The sequence below is a fragment of the Misgurnus anguillicaudatus genome, chromosome 11, assembly GCF_027580225.2.
Source record: "Misgurnus anguillicaudatus chromosome 11, ASM2758022v2, whole genome shotgun sequence".
NCBI lineage: Eukaryota > Metazoa > Chordata > Actinopteri > Cypriniformes > Cobitidae > Misgurnus > Misgurnus anguillicaudatus.
This window is the reverse complement of record NC_073347.2, coordinates 33,418,785-33,437,664: the sequence shown is the minus strand read 5'-3', so window position 1 is coordinate 33,437,664 and position 18,880 is coordinate 33,418,785. Positions and strand designations below refer to the sequence as shown.

Genomic DNA, 18,880 nt, shown 5'->3' with positions numbered 1-18,880 from the left:
AGCACATATTCATTTAAATTTTATGTTTTTGTCCAAAAAACTAAGCTTGTTTTCTTATAAGTTTACTCATCAAGAAAATGCATCTTAATTTAAGAATTTTTAGATATTTGTACTGAAAACAAGACAAAATACTAAGTAAGAAAGTCATGTTTTTGCACTGATTTTCATGAAACATTTAAAGTTTAATGACACTGCACTGCAAAAAATGATTTTCAAGAAAAAATTCTTAGTATTTTTGTCTTGTTTTCAGTAAAAATATCTAAAAATTCTTAAATTAAGATGCTTTTTCTTGATGAGCAAAACGACCCAAGAAAATAAGTCTAGTTTTTAGACCAAAAATATCAAACCCAAGCGATTTTGTGCATAAAACAAGCAAAAAAAATCTGCCAATGGGGTAAGCCAATTTTTTTGAATTTAGTGTTTAAGAAACATTTTCAAGATTTTTTGTTTACCCCATTGGCAGATCTTCCTACTTGTCTTATGCACAAAATCACTTAAATTGATATTGTTGGTCTAAAATCTAGACTAATTTTCTTGGGTCATTTTGCTCATCAAAAAAAGCATCGTAATTTAAGAATTTTTAGATATTTTTACTGAAAACAAGACAAAAATATTAAGACAATTTTTTCTTGAAAATCATTTTTTGCTGTGTGAAGAGTGTTCGGCCAAAACAGTTTGAAAATAGTAACGCACGTACAGAAAATAACTCAATTTTCAAAAAGAAATGGTGCTAGAGAGGCAAAAGTTAAAGATTGCAGCTTTAAAAACATTTAACTCTTTCCCTGCCATCGACAAGTTATCTCATCAATTAAGAGAAAATGCTTCCCTGCCAATGACGAGTTTTTACGGCAATCCATATATCCACTATTATCCACTAGGTGACGCTCTTAATTAACTTATAAAACACTGAAGCATCCACTGATCCAAAAACAGTAAAAACTCTGTGTATGTTTTGATCATCGTTCTGAATCTGATCTCTAACAAAAAACAAAAATAAGATTCTTTTAACTTTTTGCTCAAATTTTTTTATTTTTGAAGAAACCTACCCATATTTAAGAGATTATAAAAATAATAAAAGAAAGGATGATTTTTTTTATTTTTTTGAAAGCAGAGGGTCTGTTCTTTTATTTGATATATTGTATGTTTATGTATTTAAAGAAGACCATTTTCTGGAAGGCATAGTGCTGGTGGGGAAAGAGTTAAATGTTATAAAACAGTGTTGGTTATTGTCTAGCATAGATCAGCCCAATGGTACGCTTTACTAAACGATTTCTCTTGCTGTGCTCGTGTGTTTGTAGAGCAAATCCGGTGTGGCTGGATCCTTTCTGCAGGAATCTGGAGTTAGCCGCACAAGCAGATCACGAGGACGACCTGCCTGAAGATCTGAGTGACATCACAGACCTGTGGAACAGCCCAGCTCGCACACATGTAATACACACAAATCATGAAATGACATCACAACGATCTAGTGACATCATCTTTTACTTACCTTGATATCTTACCCATCCATAGGGTACATTCGGTCGTGAGCCTCAGGCCTCCAAACCAGAAGATGACCGATATCTTCGAGCTGCTATTCAGGAGTACGACAACATTTCCAAGCTGGGACAAATTATGAGAGAGGGGCCGATAAAGGTGAGAACGTTCACTGCATAGACATCACGGATGAACATAAGAAAAAGCGAAACGTGTTCTTTAATAGAAAATACTTAGCAAATGGGATTGTTTTTATAGATGAGACACATCAGATTTGTTCATGGTAAAGTTTATGTCTTAATGAGCATACACAATTACTTCTGGTGTTATGTTGTTCAAAACAAGACCTACTGAGATTTTGGGAAACTGATATTTATTGTGAAGTGAGATCATGTTCATGCTACAAGATTTGGTATATAAGACGTCACGTGACCAATCCTGCCATCCAATCAAGGGCTCGCTGCTCAACGTGGTCCTAGATGACTACATGAGACTCAAAAAGCTGTTTGCCGCTCGCCTGGTCACCAAGTCAACCAGCCAGGGTGACCGATCATCAGTCACAGAGGTGGGCCATGTGACCGGGTGCTGTGTTTGCTCTTCCTCTACGCCCCTCTTCCTCAGCGAGTTTCTGTGTTCTCCAAACTGAGTCACGTTACCCTGCTGATGTTTCCTCAAGCTGCTTTCTTCACTGTTTCTCTTTTTGTGTGCCCTTCAAAAGTGCTGAGTTTTGTAATGATGATCTTTATTTTTCTTCCCACCTCACGTCATCCATCCACCCAAATTCTCCTCTCTCAGCTGATCCAGAGCGACATGGACGATGAAGACGACGAACGTGTCGTTGGCGGTCGAGGGACCCTTCGCTTCAAGCACAAGCTCCCGATCGAGCTGAGGGGTCCTGATGGCGTCCACGCGGTCCACGGCAGCACGGGCACGCTTTTGACCTCCGACCTCAACAGCCTGCCTGAAGACGACCAACGGGCGCTGGCTCGCTCCCTCGAAGCATTGCACGCCGACGGCGGACTGTATGCGGAGCGGAACGCCCGAACCGAATCCGCGAAATCGACACCTTTACACAAGAACAAAGGCATCGAAACTCTCTCTGAGAGTCCGTTAGAGATCACGGAGTTATGACTAGCAGAGGCCTCGCTGGTCTGAGAAAAGCGTGCACGTCGCTCCTGGCTCGGCGTTCTTCACCGCAAGCTGTGTGGAGAGGAGGTCGGGTTCAGGTGTGAGAAAAGTGTGAACTCGAAGCGTCCAATGACATCAGAGGACTCATTTTGTGAGGGTTGTTTTGTAGAGACTCGACCACACTCACACTGCAAAACATGAAGAAACGAATGCACGCTCAGACCAGTGGAAGGCCAACCACGGACTCTAGTTTTTATTTATTAGTTATCTTTTAATGTTTGAAAGGGCGCTAATGTGATGATGAATAATGAACAATTTAGCCGCTTTAAGAGTTGCTCTTCAGGGCTTTTCACACTACGAATAACCCTGGGTTAATTTCGTTTTAACCCTGGGTCAAGCAGCACTTTTAACTGAAAAGGTGGGGGGTTAGCACTACTTTTATTTCTGTGCCAAGAGTCTTGGGTATAAAACATTGAGGTGCTATACTCATAAGGTGACTTGTTTAGCAACAAACAAGCAATCGTAAACTGAACTGAATCCTGCACTGCAGGGAATGATTTTCAAGAGAAGGATTCTTAGTATTTTTGTTTTGTTTTCAGTAAAAATATCTGGGGGTTCTTGAGTTGGGATGCTTTTTCTTGATGAGCCAAACAACCCAGGAAGGTGGGTCTAGTTTTTAGACCAAAAATATAAAATTTAAGTGATTTTGTGCATAAAACGGGCGAGAAATCTGCCAATGTGGTGGGCAAATTTTTCTTGAATTTTTCTTGAATTTAGTGTTTAAGAAAAATATTCAAGATTTTTTTGTATCTACCCCATTGGCAGATTTTTTTTGCTTGTTTTAGGCACAAAATCACTTAAATTTGATATTTTTGGTCTAAAAACTAGACTTGTTTTCTTTGGTCGTTTTGGTCATCAAGAAAAAGCATCTTGGTTTAAGAATTTTTAGATATTTTTGATAACAACAAGACAAAAATACTAAGAATTTTTTTCTTGAAAATCATTTTTTGCAGTGTGGCTCATTAAATATTCGTGCACTTTTTTCTAGCCAGTTTCTTGAATGCTGTTTATAGCTTTTGAGGTAAATGCAGAATGCTTAAAAATTACATTTGGGTTTTTTTATGGCTGATGCTGATATTGAGAAAGCAGTGTGGCCGATATAACACAAATGTAATTACAGCAAATGAGATGGGAGAAAAACGGTGAGCACTGCAAAAAATGACTTTCTTAGTATTTTTGTTTTGTTTTCAGTAGAAATATCTAAAAATTCTTAAATTAAGATGCTTTTTCTTCATGAACAAAATGGCCTAAGAAAATAAGTCTAGTTTTACGACAAAAAATATACGATTTAAGTGAACAAACAAGCACAAATATCTGCCAATGGGGTGAGAAAAAAAAAATATTGAAATAAGATTTCTTTTCTCTTAAACACTTAATTCAAGCTAAATTTCCTCACCCCATTGGCAGATACACTGCAAAAAATGATTTTCAAGAAAAAAGTTTTTTAGTATTTTTGTCTTGTTTTCAGTAAAAATATAAAAAATTCTTAAATTAAGATGCTTTGTCTTGATGAGAAAAATGACCCAAAAACGACACAAGCAAAAAAATCTGCCAATGGGGTAAGCAAAAAAATCTTGAACATTTTTCTTAATCACTAAATTCTAGAAAATTTCAAGAAAAATTTTCTTACCCTATTGGAAGATTTTTTTGCTTGTTTTATGCACAAAATCACTTAGGTTTGATATTTTTGGTCTAAAAACTAAACTAGTGTATATACTGCAAAAAAGGATTTTCAAGAAAAAAAATTCTTAATATTTTTGTCTTGTTTTCAGTAAAAATATCTAAAACTTCTTTAATTAAGATGCTAGTTTTTGGACCAAAAATATCAAATTTGGGCGATTTTGTGCATAAAACAAACAAACAAACAAACAAAAAAATCTGCCAATGGGGCAAGCAAAAAGATCTTGAAATTTTTTCTTAACACTAAATTCAAATTCAAAAAATTGGCAGATTGTTTTGCTTGTTTTATGCACAAAGTCGCTTGGGTTTGATATTTTTGGTCTAAAAACTAGACTTATTTTCTTGGGTTGCTTTGCTCATCAAGAAAAAGCATCTTAGTTTAAGATATTTTTTTTTTTAGATATTTTTGCTGAAAACAAGACAAGGGTACTGGGACATTTTTTTTCTTGAAAATAATTTTTTGCAATGTACCGTTTGAATGAAATTTGTTGTTGTGTGTAAAACCTGGGATACATTGTACGATTTTTAGCTGTCCTAGACAAAAGATTGCCATCGTGAAACAATTATGGCGATTTAATCGGTGGTCCTATGTTGTACACTGTGCGAGGTTCAAAGACGGACGGACTTTTCGGTCTTGCGACAAAAGACAGTAGCTACGTTTACATGGACGCCTTTTGCCTCCATCGGAATTAAATAATTTTGATTGATAAATCCTATCAAAGCATTTACATGAACACGTGTGATCGGATTGATGTATGTGTTTCTATGGCACAAGCTTCAAATCAGATTTGATCATCTGACATGCAAACATTGCACAAATATAATTTCGTGCCGTTTCAAGATACGCATACAATCCGTCCTCCTAAAATCGCTGTATGTCTATTTCAGGTCATAATTAATAAACGACAAGCACACAAGCTTTTTTTGTTCGATTTTTAATCGGTTTGGCTCTTTTTATTCCGATTGAGGTGTTTACATGGAGCATTTTTATTCGGGTTGAACATTCAAACCGATTACAATTGTCATAGTGTCCAAAATTCAGCATGATCAACGCACAGTGTGTTTGCTGCTACGACATGCTTACGTTAGCGCATGCTAATGACGTTGTGCTAACGTGTGTCACAGACTACGATTCAATAGATGTCATCATTGTGCAGTCAACATGCTTGTCATACCCAAGTTTAAAAGATCCATGTCATACAGTGTGATAAGGTAATGAGTACAAAAATCCTGCAGTGTATCCCATGCTTAACGCAACGTAACTTCACGTTAAAAAGTGAATAATGATTGGTCATTTTACTCACATGTGAGTGTCATTACAAACAACAAATTTAAAGAACAGAAAGATTTATTAGCTAATTGAAAATATAAATCGGCCAATGTCGATATTTTTAATATCGGCCACTGCGATGTATCGGTCTATCATCACGATTAATATGTTAAACTGGGCTACCCTAAAAGGATTGACAAAGTGTGAAAAGCCCATATCATATGAAAACAAGGGGGATAAAAGACTTTAAGACAAAGAATTATACTTTTCAAAGATATTAAAAAAACATCCCCAAAACTATCTGAACAATGACTACATTCAAGATGGTAAAATATGTTTGGACAGAAAGTTATTTCATGGACCATTGAGAAAAGCCTGTGATCAGACCAAACACTGTTTCCACTGAACGTACATAGGCCAGAGGTTCACGTCAGATGGACTGCAACGAAAACACTCATTTCATTTTTACTTGAACTGGGAGACCTCGCGTCGTGTGTTTTTAATAAACGGCAGTGAAACTAAACAAGGGCATTAAAGCTTGTGAGGTTACAACAAATCACAAGATGTCTGAACTCAATTTGAACTTTAATAAAAGGAAACAAATAAAGTCAAACTGTCAAAAATAAAAGTCAAGCTATTACGGTTCTGGCCAGCTATTGACAGAACACTGCCAGCCGAGAGGGGGAAATACCACGTCTTTATTTTTCTTTACGTTTTTTGATATCTATGTAAAGAAATACCTGAAGAATATAAAAGATATTTTTAAAAAAAGAAAAATGCTGACCTACCAAACTGAGTGTAAATGGTTATGTAAGTGTATTTATTTTTAAACTTATTTTATACCAGATTATTTTAAGCTTTAAAGTATGTTGTCTGTATGACATTATTTTTTATATTCCCTTTTTGTAAGGTTTTCTTTTGTTGGTCATTTTTGTCTGCTCACCAGCGTTAAGGCTGTCAATGGATTATCTTTGTGGATCATGTTGAATAAAAGGAAATTTAAAACATTCAAAAGTTCAGATAGTGACCACACATGTATGTATTGATGCTCAGTTGTACTAGGATATTAAAGACTGTCCCTGCATCCCAATTTGCATCCTAGATTGTCGCAAATCAAAGTACAGTTTGTTGAAATGAGTAGGCCTTTTCGGATCAATGTTGGATTTTGATGTCAAATTAACGTTGGGTCTTGACGTCAGATCAACGTTAATTGTGACATTGGATCAACATTAAATTTTGACAACAGATCAACTTTGGGTCTTGACGTCGGATCAACGTTGGATTTTGACATCGGAACAACATGGGGTCTTGACGTCGGATAAACGTTGGATTTTGACTTCGGATCAACATTGGGTTTTGAGGTCGGATCAATGTTAAATTTTGACATCGATCAAAATTAAATTTTGAAAACAAATCAACGTTGGATCTTGACGTCGGATCAATGTTGGATTTTGACATCGGATCAAAGTTGGGTCTTGACGTCAGATCAACGTTAAATTATGACATCGATCAAAATTAAATTTTGAAAACAAATCAACGTTGGATCTTGACGTCGGATCAACATTGGGGGCCTCATTTATAAAGCAAGCTTACGCACAGATTTGATCGTAAAGTGTGCATAGGCAAAAATCCACGGCAAAGTCCATATTTATACAAACTGTCTTTAACGTGGAAATGTGCTTAGCGCCACGTCAGGGTCTGAGCAGACGTACGCACTTTTACTTGTCTGATTGCCGCAGGTTTTTGGAAATATAGGCCATTCTTGCTGTTTGAAATTGGGTTTAAACATTGACAAGCGCTCTTTTATATGTCTGACATTAATTACGCATCGTTTAAAGGCTGAGATCTGTAACTGCTCGGCTGCACGCACAAGTTCAAGTTCCTTTGCGATTTATAGATTTGAAAGGGGCACGCGCGTTTTCTGCACGTATGTTCGATTTATGAATCACACATATGCATTTTTGTTAAATGATCGTAAGATCAAATGAGGGATGTTTTTTACGCAGCATTTTATAAATGAGGCCCCGGGTCTTTGGATGTGACGTCGGATCAGCGTTGGATTTTGATGTCGGATCAACATTGGGCCTTGACGTCGGATCAACGTTGAGTCTTGACGTCGGATCAACGTTGGGTCTTGACGTCGGATCAACGTTGGGTCTTGACGTCGGATCAACGTTGGGTCTTGACGTCGGATCAACGTTGGATTTTGACGTCGGGTCAACGTAAGCAAAATTGTACGCTTACTGAAGTCTTGCTAAGCAAAACAAATAACTGACATTAAATTAACCGTGTACAAATTGATTTTTATTGACTTGCATTGTATTATGGGTTTGACTACATTTGCCATTGTCTGGGAAATGACTTATACTTATGGATAGTAAAAAAAACATTACGGTGCGGATCCGGCTTGGAATCGTCTGCTGTCTGGTGGGACGATACAGCTATTGTAAAATTCATAGTCGGTTGAGAACATAGTGCATAGTATGTCATTTGGGACACAGCTAGTATCCATAAAGATGGACTACTAGGTGAACAAGTTTCCAGGACAGGGTTTAGATTAATCCAGGACCAGGCCTTTCATTGTAATACAGGGTTCCCACACCTTAGTTAACTTTAAATTCAAGGACCTTTCAAGGACTTTCCAGGTAGAACACCCTCAAATTTCAAGTGAGAGCAAGGTTACATTGTGTTACCTTTTAAGATACATTGTTACAGTTCCCTTTCGAGGGAACTCGCGCTGCGTCACTGCGGTGACACTTTGGGGACGCCTCCAGTGGTAAGTGTGTCTTAACGTGTATATCAAATTCAACCAATGGTGAGGCTTAATGATAAAGACAGGGTGACGTGGAAGCCAGGAAGTATATCGCTATCTGATATATTGCCAAAGACGGCATTACAGGGACGCAGAAAGTATAGCAAGGGAGATGCAGCGTCTCGTTCCCTTCTCAGGGAACAACAGTTACATACGTAACCCGATACGTAACAGTAACATACGTAAAGTTTTTATGTGTCAAACACAACTATGCAAAAAAGCATTTTGGTATGAACATTCACATACAGAAGATATAAGCATGTAAAGTGAACAGTCCTGCCTGTGTGCTAAAAAAGTCTAGAATTTTTATGATATTATCCTACAATACACAGGGAATAATATGGATTTTTTTCCCCCAGAAAATATCTTGCATAAAATAGATTCAAGCACTTTGAATGACCTGTATCTAAAAACTTCCCAGGGCCTTGATTTTTTCCCCCTCAGATTTACAAACTTTCAAGGATTTCAAGGACCCGTGGGAACCCTGTATTAGTATCATTTAAGTAGTTTTTACAAACACAGCTTACGATAAACATTACTGGTGTGCACCTTGAGACAAAACAATGGCACTGACATAGGTGAAGATATGTCATTACAAGTTGTTTTTAATTAAGGCAGCTCAAACATGCATTTTAGTAACTAAGAATCTGCCACTTGAAGTGTAGATCCATGCACATTCAAACGGCTGATATAACAAACAACTTACTGCAAGAGGGTGGAATTTAATTGCAAAAACACATGTTTTTAACAAACTAAATAAATTATGTGTCACTGAATCAATAAAGTGCACTATAGAGTAAACATTTTACATGACAAATAATGAATAAAGAAATGCTTTAATGCAGAGATGTTATATTTTGATGTTTGTGTTTTCTAAAGGATCAGGCAACAGTCGTCACTTCTGTTTTGTGTTAGTATGTTCCAGTTTGTGCAAACTTTGTTGTTCTGCACTTCCCCAACACAAAAACAGTAGATACTATTTTAGGGCATAGTATAAGTAGATGATGAAGGGATGCAGCTAGATTCACGATTTCCAAACCAGAAACAAAGAGAAATGCTGTGTTTCAGCAGTTATCACAAACCAATGAATTAGCATTTTTTTTATTATCAATAGCCATATAATGCATTATGAGATAAAAGAGGGTTTTAAGCTGAAATCTGAAAATCAGAAGAGTTAAAACAGTCTTATGTCCATAAAACATGAATACCTTAACTTTTTTCAGCTATCATTACATAAAATTTAACTGGTTGATAGTTTTTGAAATATGGGTAAATAAATTATTACTATGAAGCCCAAACATTGCTTATATTGCAAGTGTCATGCTGCCACCTTGTGGCATCTCTACTGTGGAGGCTAACCTCTAAGCCTTAGCATGGATGGCATGGTGTTCTCAACGCGTAGCAGAAAGAAGTCCAGACTCTTTAGCTCTCTTTGGGTGGTGTTCCCGTTTATTATAAATATATCAAAAGAGGTATCATAAAATCATTCTTTGCCCAGTGTTGATTGATCAAGTGCTGTTGTGCTGATAAATAAATTATTGTGGCAGACTCACGGCTACGGTAAGAACCGTGTGTTCCCCACCATCCACACCTTTCTCACTAATTACCACACCTGTAGATATATCTACTTCCCAGTGACGTGATACACCCAGTGCAATACTCCCCCTAGTGACCAAAATAAGCAATAACTAAATAAACCAAACTAAGGGTGAATATAAATGGCTCCTACACCCCGGCCCCATAATTGTGACTATTTATTTAAACCACAATTACCCAAATCCTCTAATTTAAACTAAAGAGATTTTTTTTTTCAAAATGGCTCCTTAAGCCTAGGACATCTGTATTCAGGTCATCTAGCCAGGTCCTCATCTATGACACTTCGGCTTCCATCAATAGGCAGATCTTTGTTACAGGCCGGTCCAGCTGACCCGTTTTTGTCCTCAGCTGAACTGAGCGGACAAAGCCTTTCTTGTCGGGATAAGTCCGTGTAATTCTTCCCATCAACCAAGACCCTCGTGGGGCAACAGGATCCATTACAACCACAATATCTCCAATGGAAAAGCTTCTTTTTGGTCTTATCCACTTCTGCCTCTCCTGGAGTAGCGGTAAGTATTCCCTCACCCAGCGCTTCCAAAAGAGGTCTGATAAAAACTGTACCTGCCTCCATCTTCTCTTCATGTACAGGTCATCCTTACAAAAGAGCCCAGAAGATAAGTAAGACTTTGACTTTAAAAGCAGGATGTGATTGGGTGTAAGGGCTTCAAGGTCATTCGCATCATCAGAGGCCTTTGTGATGGGACGACTATTAAGAATGGCTTCAACTTCGCAAAGAATAGTATGAAATCCCTCATCATCCAATATTTGAAGTCTGAGTGTGGAAGAGAGGACCTTTCTCACAAGACGAATAAGCCGTTCCCAAACCCCCCCATGGTGAGACCCAGCTGGAGGGTTAAAGGACCATGTTAGACCACTCTGCAGTAAGGCATGCTGAATCTTCTGATGGTTTAATTCAGCAATGGCTTTCCTTAACTCCCTTTCAGCTCCTATAAAGTTGGTGCCATTGTCCGATATCAGATGTGTCACCTGACCCCTGCGACACATGAAACGACGAATGGCATTTATACAGGAGTCAGTGTCTAAAGCATAAGCAACTTCGAGATGAACTGCCCTACTTGCCAAACAGGTAAAGAGAACGCCGTAGCGCTTCACTCTGCCCCGGCCTTTCTTTACCTCTATTGGCCCAAAGTAGTCAACGCCCACATTTGTGAAAGCAGGTAAATCTGGCACAATCCTCTCTACTGGTAAGTCAGCCATTTTCTGTTCCCCCATCTTTCCTTGGAGGCGGCGACACACTACACACTCAGAGATGACCTTCCTGCAAGGCAGAATTGGCATGGGTAATCCAGTAATGCTTCCTAAAAGAGGACAGCATGTGATTTCTACCTGCATGACCCAGCTGTTGATGAATATGCTTTAAGAGGAGTTTGAACACATGTTGCTCTTTAGAAAGAATGACAGGATGTTTCTCCACTTCAGGCATAGCAGCCCTAGTGAGCCTTCCTCCTACCCGCAGCAATCCGTCCTCCAACACTGGATCCAGCTTGTAGAGGTCGCTGCTTCGTTTAATGGTTCCTCCATCTTTCAAAACCGCAATCTCATCGGAAAACCTCTCTTGCTGGAAAAAGCCGATAATGGCACTTTCTGCCCTCTCGAGGTCACCTGTTGTCAGTGACTGTCCACGAAGTGCCAATTTTTCCCGGTGCATCTCGGCATAAAGGTGATTGTTTCTTCGGCCTCCATTGTTCTGGCCAATTCTTTCAGAGGATTCAAGAACCTTTCTCCTTTGTGACAATGTTAAAAGCACATTTCTAAGTTTAAGCATCCATGCCACAGACATTCTCAGCTTCTTAAAATCTGAAAAGTGATTTAAAAACACCTGTGTTGGATTCAGTGGACTATGGGAGACAAAGGCATTCACCAGCAGGTCTTTCTTCACCTCAGGGTCATCCACAGGAATCAAAGGTCGTTCCATGATAGTCTTAGGCCATTCAGCTTCCCTCCTCAAGAGAAATTCTGGTCCCTTCAGCCACCGCTGACATGCAAGGAATTCTTCAACACTTAAACCTCTAGATGCTTCATCTGCTGGATTCAGTCTTGTACCAATGTGTCTCCACTGTGCAACATGCGTTTCATTTCTGATTACAGCCACCCTGTTTGCCACGAACGTATGAAATCTTCTGGTCTCATTTCCAATATACTTCAAAACAGTTGTGCTATCTGTCCAGAACACTGATGGGCGTAGATCCAGCTGCAACTCCCTCTTCAGCATCTTGTCCACTCGGACAGCCAGGACAGCAGCAGTCAACTCAAGACGAGGAATCGTTGTTTGCTTTAAAGGAGCGACCCTGGCCTTGCCCAAAATAAAAGCAATACTGACATGATTTCTCTCATTTTCCATCCTCAGATATGATACGGTACCGTAGCCATACTCACTAGCGTCGGAAAAGTGATGCATCTGCAGATGAGTAGGTGTTCCAAAATCCTTTGGCTTGATGCACCGTTCCACTGTAAATTTAGTGATGTGATGGAGACTAGCCAGCCATTTAGACCACTGCTCTGAGAAGAGACGAGTATGCTAGCATCCCAGCTGATGTTCAGCCTGCACATCTCCTGCAGCATTCTTTTAACAGGTAAAGTAAATGGTGAAAGAAAACCCAAAGGATCATAGATAGATGACACCACAGACAATATGCCACGCCTTGTATGTGGACGCTCTTTTATGGCTATCCTAAAGGTCAGAACGTCTGCATCTATGCACCAGTGAAGACCAAGAGCTGTTTCAACAGAACTTTCCCTTTGATCCAGGTCGAGCCCCCTAGTGGTCTTAGAACGCTGTAGCTCAGGAATACTGGCCAAGACCGAACTGCTGTTGCTTGTCCATTTCAACAGGCGAAATCCTCCCTTTGCACAAGCTTCAGTCAATTCATGCACCATTTTTATGGCTTTGTCCTCTGATGCCACAGACTTTAGACAATCATCCATGTAGAAATTTTGAAGTATTGTGTTCAGAACGCTAGGTTCAAAGTTGTCTTCATAGTCTTGCACAATTCTCCTCAACGCATAATTCGCACAGCTGGGCGAAGACACGGCCCCAAAAAGGTGAACTCTCATCCGGTATTGCCTTGGAGCTTGACTCATATCGCCATCAGGATACCACAAGAAGCGTAAAAAGTCTGTGTGTTCTGGAGACACCCTCACCTGATGGAACATGGCTTGGATGTCTGCCATCAGTGCTACACGTTCCTCTCGAAACCTGGTAAGTACGCCGAGTAAGGTGCTTGTGAGGTAAGGCCCCTGCAACAGCTGTGAATTCAATGAAATTCCTTTAAACACAGTAGCACAGTCAAAAACAACTCTAAGGGTTTTCTTTTTCGGATGATATACCCCGTGATGAGGAATATACCACACCTTGCCGTCAGCTCGCCTCAACTGCTGGTGTGGAACAAGCTCAGCATGACCCTTTTTAATGCCTTCAGAGAGGAAAGCTGTGTACTCCTGATGATAATCTTTGTTTCTCTTGAACTTCCTATAAAGACTTAGGAGACGCTGCTCTGCAATGCTGTAATTATTTGGCAGGATAACATCTTCAGCCTTAAAAGGCAAGTCAAAGCGATAATGTCCTTCATCGAGCTGAATTGAGGACTCCATTATCTGCATGAACCTTTGATCCTCTCTGGAAAGACACACATCATCTGATTTTTCATTAAACTCCTGATTGTATTGAGCAACCAATAAGTCATGTAGCTTGGCGACTGAGATCCTATTGGCAGTGACGGCAGGCCGGCCAAACTTGCCCTTGCACGGCTCACCACCTCTCAATGAACCATTTACGACCCACCCCAGAAGGGTCCTTACAGCATATGGTCCTTCACCTTGGCTATTTATTATTTCCCATGGTTCCATGAGCTTTGGCGCATTGGTGCCTATCAATAATTCCACCTCTGCCTCAAGACTGGGAACATTAATGCCTTCAAGATATTTCCATCCCTCTAGGTCCTGTCGAGTGAGAATATTATTCCTGTTCACAGGCATGGTCCTCTGAGTATAGACTTCAGGTAAGTCCAGGAAGTTTTCTTCATTCAAGCTGGAAACCTCGAGACCAGTAAGCAAGAATGTGTCTACAGACCTCTCTTGACCAAGGGTACGAAGAAGAATGTTAGTCTTGACTCCTGAAAGATTCAGTTTTCTCATGAGATGTTGAGTACAGAAAGAGGCTGAACTTCCAGGGTCTAGAAAGGCATAGGTGTTCACAACCATGCTCCCGGACTTAGCCTTCACCTGTACAGGCACAATAGAAAGAACACTTTCATCACTTCCGGCCCCAGTATGGCCACATGTCTCCATTGACACAAGGGCATTGTTGACTGACACTTCCTGTATTTTAGCCTTAGAGTCATTGTGTAGGACAGTTGGATGTTTGCGTAAACAGATATCGCATGTTGAAGGCTTGTCACATTCTCTGCTCATATGACCTCTCATCAGACAGCTGAAACACACTCTGGCTACTTTCAGAGCATCCATTTTTTCCCTGTGCGTCATCTCATAAAGCTGTGAACATTTCTCCAGCGTATGTTGGCTCTTACACACACAGCACAATTCTTCATTGTTTTTCTGTGAAGCTGGGCCTCTAGCCTGTTGGTGCCAAGCTGCTGATGTAGTTGGTCCTGAGGCAGTATTAATAGCAGCAACAGTAGCTTGGCCTCTTCCAGTATGTCTGCCCTTAGATTTAAAGTAAGGTTCTGACGGCATACCCTGTAGATCACCAAAGAGAGGGTCAGACAGGATCTTTACCTGACGCTCAATGAAGGCCACAAAGTCTGGGAACATAGCTCTGTAACCACGACGCTCCTGTAGCTCGCAGGCAACGGATCTCCATTTTTCCCTCAGTTTATATGGCAACTTCATCATTATAAGGCGAAGATTAGATGGAACGTTCATCTCCTCCATATGCTGTAAATCTTCCATAACATTGCAACAATCCCTTAAAAAGATTGAAAAAGACTGCAGAGCATTAGTGTCATCGACTCTCATTGTTGGCCACGTCATAGCCTTCTCTATATAAGCTACAGCAATTTTCATTTCGTTGCCAAAGTGTTCCTTTAATAGATTCTTTGCTCTCTCGTAGCCCTGGCCAGAAACCATGTTATAGCAACTCCGAACAAGTTCTCTTGGCTGCCCTCTGGTGTATTGATCGAGATAATAAAGACATTCTTGTTTATCTGTAGTTTTCTTTTCAATAGCTTGTTCAAAAGCTCTAATGAAGGCAGCATATTTAAGTGGATCACCATCAAACTCTGGGATAGCCCGTGGAGGAAGAGAAGCTAAAGCTTGGTTCTGAACCAGCTGAGCAGTGATGTTAGTTTGCTGTTGCATAAGGTCATACAGAGTAGGATGTTGAACATTGTCAAGACAAGAATGAGGACGCGGCTGTAATTGCATACTTGTACTCCCTTGTGAAGTTGACGGCTGAAGTCCTGGTGCAACGTTGGTGGATCTGGGTCCCGGGGCATTACCCTGCACTTCGGACCTGTAACAAGATGGCACATATGACACTGAGGACAAAGTGTTACTAGATCTTACTGAAGGCTGGGCTTGTGGAATATGCAGCCTTTCTTTAGGTCGTACAGTCAATGGCAGAGAATGGTCCTGTTGGAAACAGACAGTTTTAGGAAGTTGCGAGACAGAAGCTGTGTTCAATAAACTTGATGTTTGTGATTTCAAGTGAGCATGCAGATAGGCATTCATAGCATCTTCTCCATTATCCTCTTCATACTCATCCACATCTTTAACACCACATACATTTTCAAACACAGTCAGTTTAGCTGTAGCAGCAGCCAACTTGGCCTCAACCCCTAAGTTGCTCTCTTTTCCTTCTCAGTTTTGCCTTTTCAATTTGAAGGGCTGCTTCTTCAGCATCAAGATCATGCATTTTTCTCAAAGCTGCTGCAGACTGTAAAAGTGCAGCCCTTTCAGCCTTTGCCTTTAGATGTACAGAACTAAGACTGGAAGCCTTTGAATGAACAGAAGAGCGACCTTTATGTTTTGACCCTTTACTTGAAACATTGGATATACTATCTTCAGGCCTTCTATCAGAATTTATTATAGAAAGCACATCAAGAGTCTCATCATCCCTTTTCACAGCAGTATCAGCCAACCATTGCTTCACATCATTCTCAAATGTATTCATTCCGTTTAGTTTCTGTGCAAACCAATTTTGTTGTTTTGTCATATTCAAGGTCTGGCATAGGCATTTCCAACAACGTAGTTTGAGTTTCTAAAAACTCTTTACACAACATGGTATATTTGTTTAAACATTTCTTCACATCAGACACAGTTTTAGATGTCACTTTTCCAGTTAGAAGCTCATTAATCCTTTGCTTGGTTTTATTAACTTGCACAAGTTGGGATTTACGGTTTTTCTGCAGGTTTTCAAACAGCATTGTAAGTCCTTTAGCAGTTAATTTTCTTGTGCGTTTCCCTAAGTCATCAACAACCGAACTAGGTTTATCAGGAGAATTATTTTCACCTGTAACCGCCAAAGTGCCTTTGGCATTGTCAAACAATTGTTCTTCCTCTGCACTCATTGTGTGTTAAGCGCATTAAATTCAAGCGCTCGATGAAACAGCACAATAACCTTACTTGTGTGGGGACAGCCTATAGAACTCACAACACAGGACTTTCAACTAGCAGCACAAGTAGCCTAATATTACAAAGCCACAGCACTGAAACAGTATTTCAATTTAATTTCAAAGGTCCAAGTTTACTTTTCAATTCAATCCGCAGAAAATATGAAAGTGTACCCACCAGCTTTCCGTGGTTGCAGTCTGGACTAGATAACAACGTGAATACTTACAGATGTTTCGATTAAGACTCACAGGCTCCTCAACTGGTAAACAATCCAATGACAAGTGATCCTTTCAATATCCAGATCCAAACAATCGGGAATAGGTTCTTACGTTGTGGAGGCTAACCTCTAAGCCTTAGCATGGATGGCATGGTGTTCTCAACGCGTAGCAGAAAGAAGTCCAGACTCTTTAGCTCTCTTTGGGTGGTGTTCCCGTTTATTATAAATATATCAAAAGAGATATCATAAAATCATTCTTTGCCCAGTGTTGATTGATAAAGTGCTGTTGTGCTGATAAATAAATTGTTGTGGCAGACTCACGGCTATGGTAAGAACCGTGTGTTCCCCACCATCCACACCTTTCTCACTAACAGTGTTGCCAGATAGAGTTGATGGTTTCCAGCCCAAAAGTGTTCCAAAACCCGCCCAAACGCACAAAAAACCGCCCAAAATATTTAAATCAACATTTTGGTTTAATTTGATTAGCATTTAGTTATTTTAACTTACACAATTAATGCAACATACTATAGCTAGCGACACCAGAACAGAACCACACCAGCAAAATGACATAACTTGTTCACAACAGCTACATTATGCTCCCTCGCCCACACGCACAATGCACTTTTACAGCGTATATTTAAGTGTTTTATGATTATTCAAATACCCAATTCGTTAATAACGTTTTTTATCTATTTATATTATTATTAATAATGTATTTTTACTCTTGATGAATAGGTGTGTGTGAGAGAGAGATCGTAAATAGGCTTACCTTAAGCAGTAAATGCAGAACAATAATAATGGGCTGTTGGTTGTGCGTTAACTTGCAAGGAAGCTGAAGAACACTGTGAACATCTGAACTTTTCAGAACTATGTACAGCCTGGCTGAAGTTCATGGTTCCACAATTGACTAAATGACAGCCGAACATTTGGTTCTGTTCACCTGAAATGCTCCGATAAGTCATCCACGGCTCAAACACGTGTAATTGATGTCCGTTTCTCACTCCAGCTGCAGCCTGCGGAGGTCGCGTATGCAGGGTGCATACGTCATCAAGCCTGGTTTATTTTATTTAACTGACCATTACATTCGCAAGGTATAAGCATATTACAACAATTTACTATTAACTAAGAATAAAAGTCAACTTTATAACTGTTAATATTCTAAAACAAGACAGTCGATGACGTATATGGAGCCTAGAAATGCGACCTCCGGAGACTGCAGCATTCGCATTGAGACACGGCCGATGTGTGACAAGCAACTTATACGTTGCAATCCGGAGTCCGTGTTGCAGAATTTGCAGTGCTATTTTCCGATTTAAAAGGCATTATCCATTTGCTTCAGGCCCGGGTCACTCTCCAACTCCTATCTGTAACATCTTGATTTCCCGCTGAGAGAGCTGGCTGGCTGCTATCACTTGTGATTGGCTAAACGCGGACTCATCATCGGCGTGTCGTCAACACAAATACATGCAGTGGGCGTGTGTTTAGTAACGTCATGAAATACATGCACATTTGGGTTTTTTGTTAAATAATAAGCCTATAAAATGCACGTTTCAAACCCGCCCAACTGATCCCAACCAGCCCAATTTTTGCACAACCGCCCAAGCCAATTTTTACCCGCACAATCAAATTCAAAACCGCCCAATTGGGCGGGAATCTGGCAACACTGCTCACTAATTACCACACCTGTAGATATATCTACTTGCCAGTGACGTGATACACCAGTGCAGTACTCCCCCTAGTGACCAAAATAAGCAATAACTAAATAAACCAAACTAAGGGTGAATATAAATGGCTCCTACATCTACAACAACACAACTCCCCAACAGCCTTAAATTTATATGAAGGCTATCTTTGCTAATATGTGAAAAAGCCTATAAAACCCAGCCAAAATTATTTTTGTGAGGTACTGTTTTCTACATTAAATCATCCTATATAATTACATTCTATGTAAGGTCATGTCAATGATGGAAGTTTAGATTTTACAAACAGGGTCACAAACATGCAAATGTATGCAATTTTGTTCATTTTTAAAAGACAACTCCAAACTAAA

At 39.7% G+C, this 18,880-nt stretch overlaps 1 protein-coding gene across 3 annotated transcripts in view; it reads left to right on the top strand.

Annotated features, from left to right (window-relative positions):
* The window catches only part of cdh23 (cadherin-related 23), a 386,093-nt gene extending 382,898 nt beyond the window's left edge, over nucleotides 1-3,195 (top strand). For 2 of the 3 annotated variants that reach the window (XM_073873573.1, XM_055171078.2), the window contains 4 exons: nucleotides 1,299-1,428; nucleotides 1,513-1,635; nucleotides 1,931-2,041; nucleotides 2,272-3,195. In XM_073873573.1, the coding sequence (XP_073729674.1) occupies nucleotides 1,299-1,428; nucleotides 1,513-1,635; nucleotides 1,931-2,041; nucleotides 2,272-2,607 (700 nt within the window). In that variant the 3' untranslated portion in view covers nucleotides 2,608-3,195. The remainder of the gene's footprint in view (nucleotides 1-1,298; nucleotides 1,429-1,512; nucleotides 1,636-1,930; nucleotides 2,042-2,271) is intronic. The other variant, XM_073873572.1, reaches the window with a different exon arrangement.
* The last annotated feature ends 15,685 nt before the right edge of the window (nucleotides 3,196-18,880 follow it).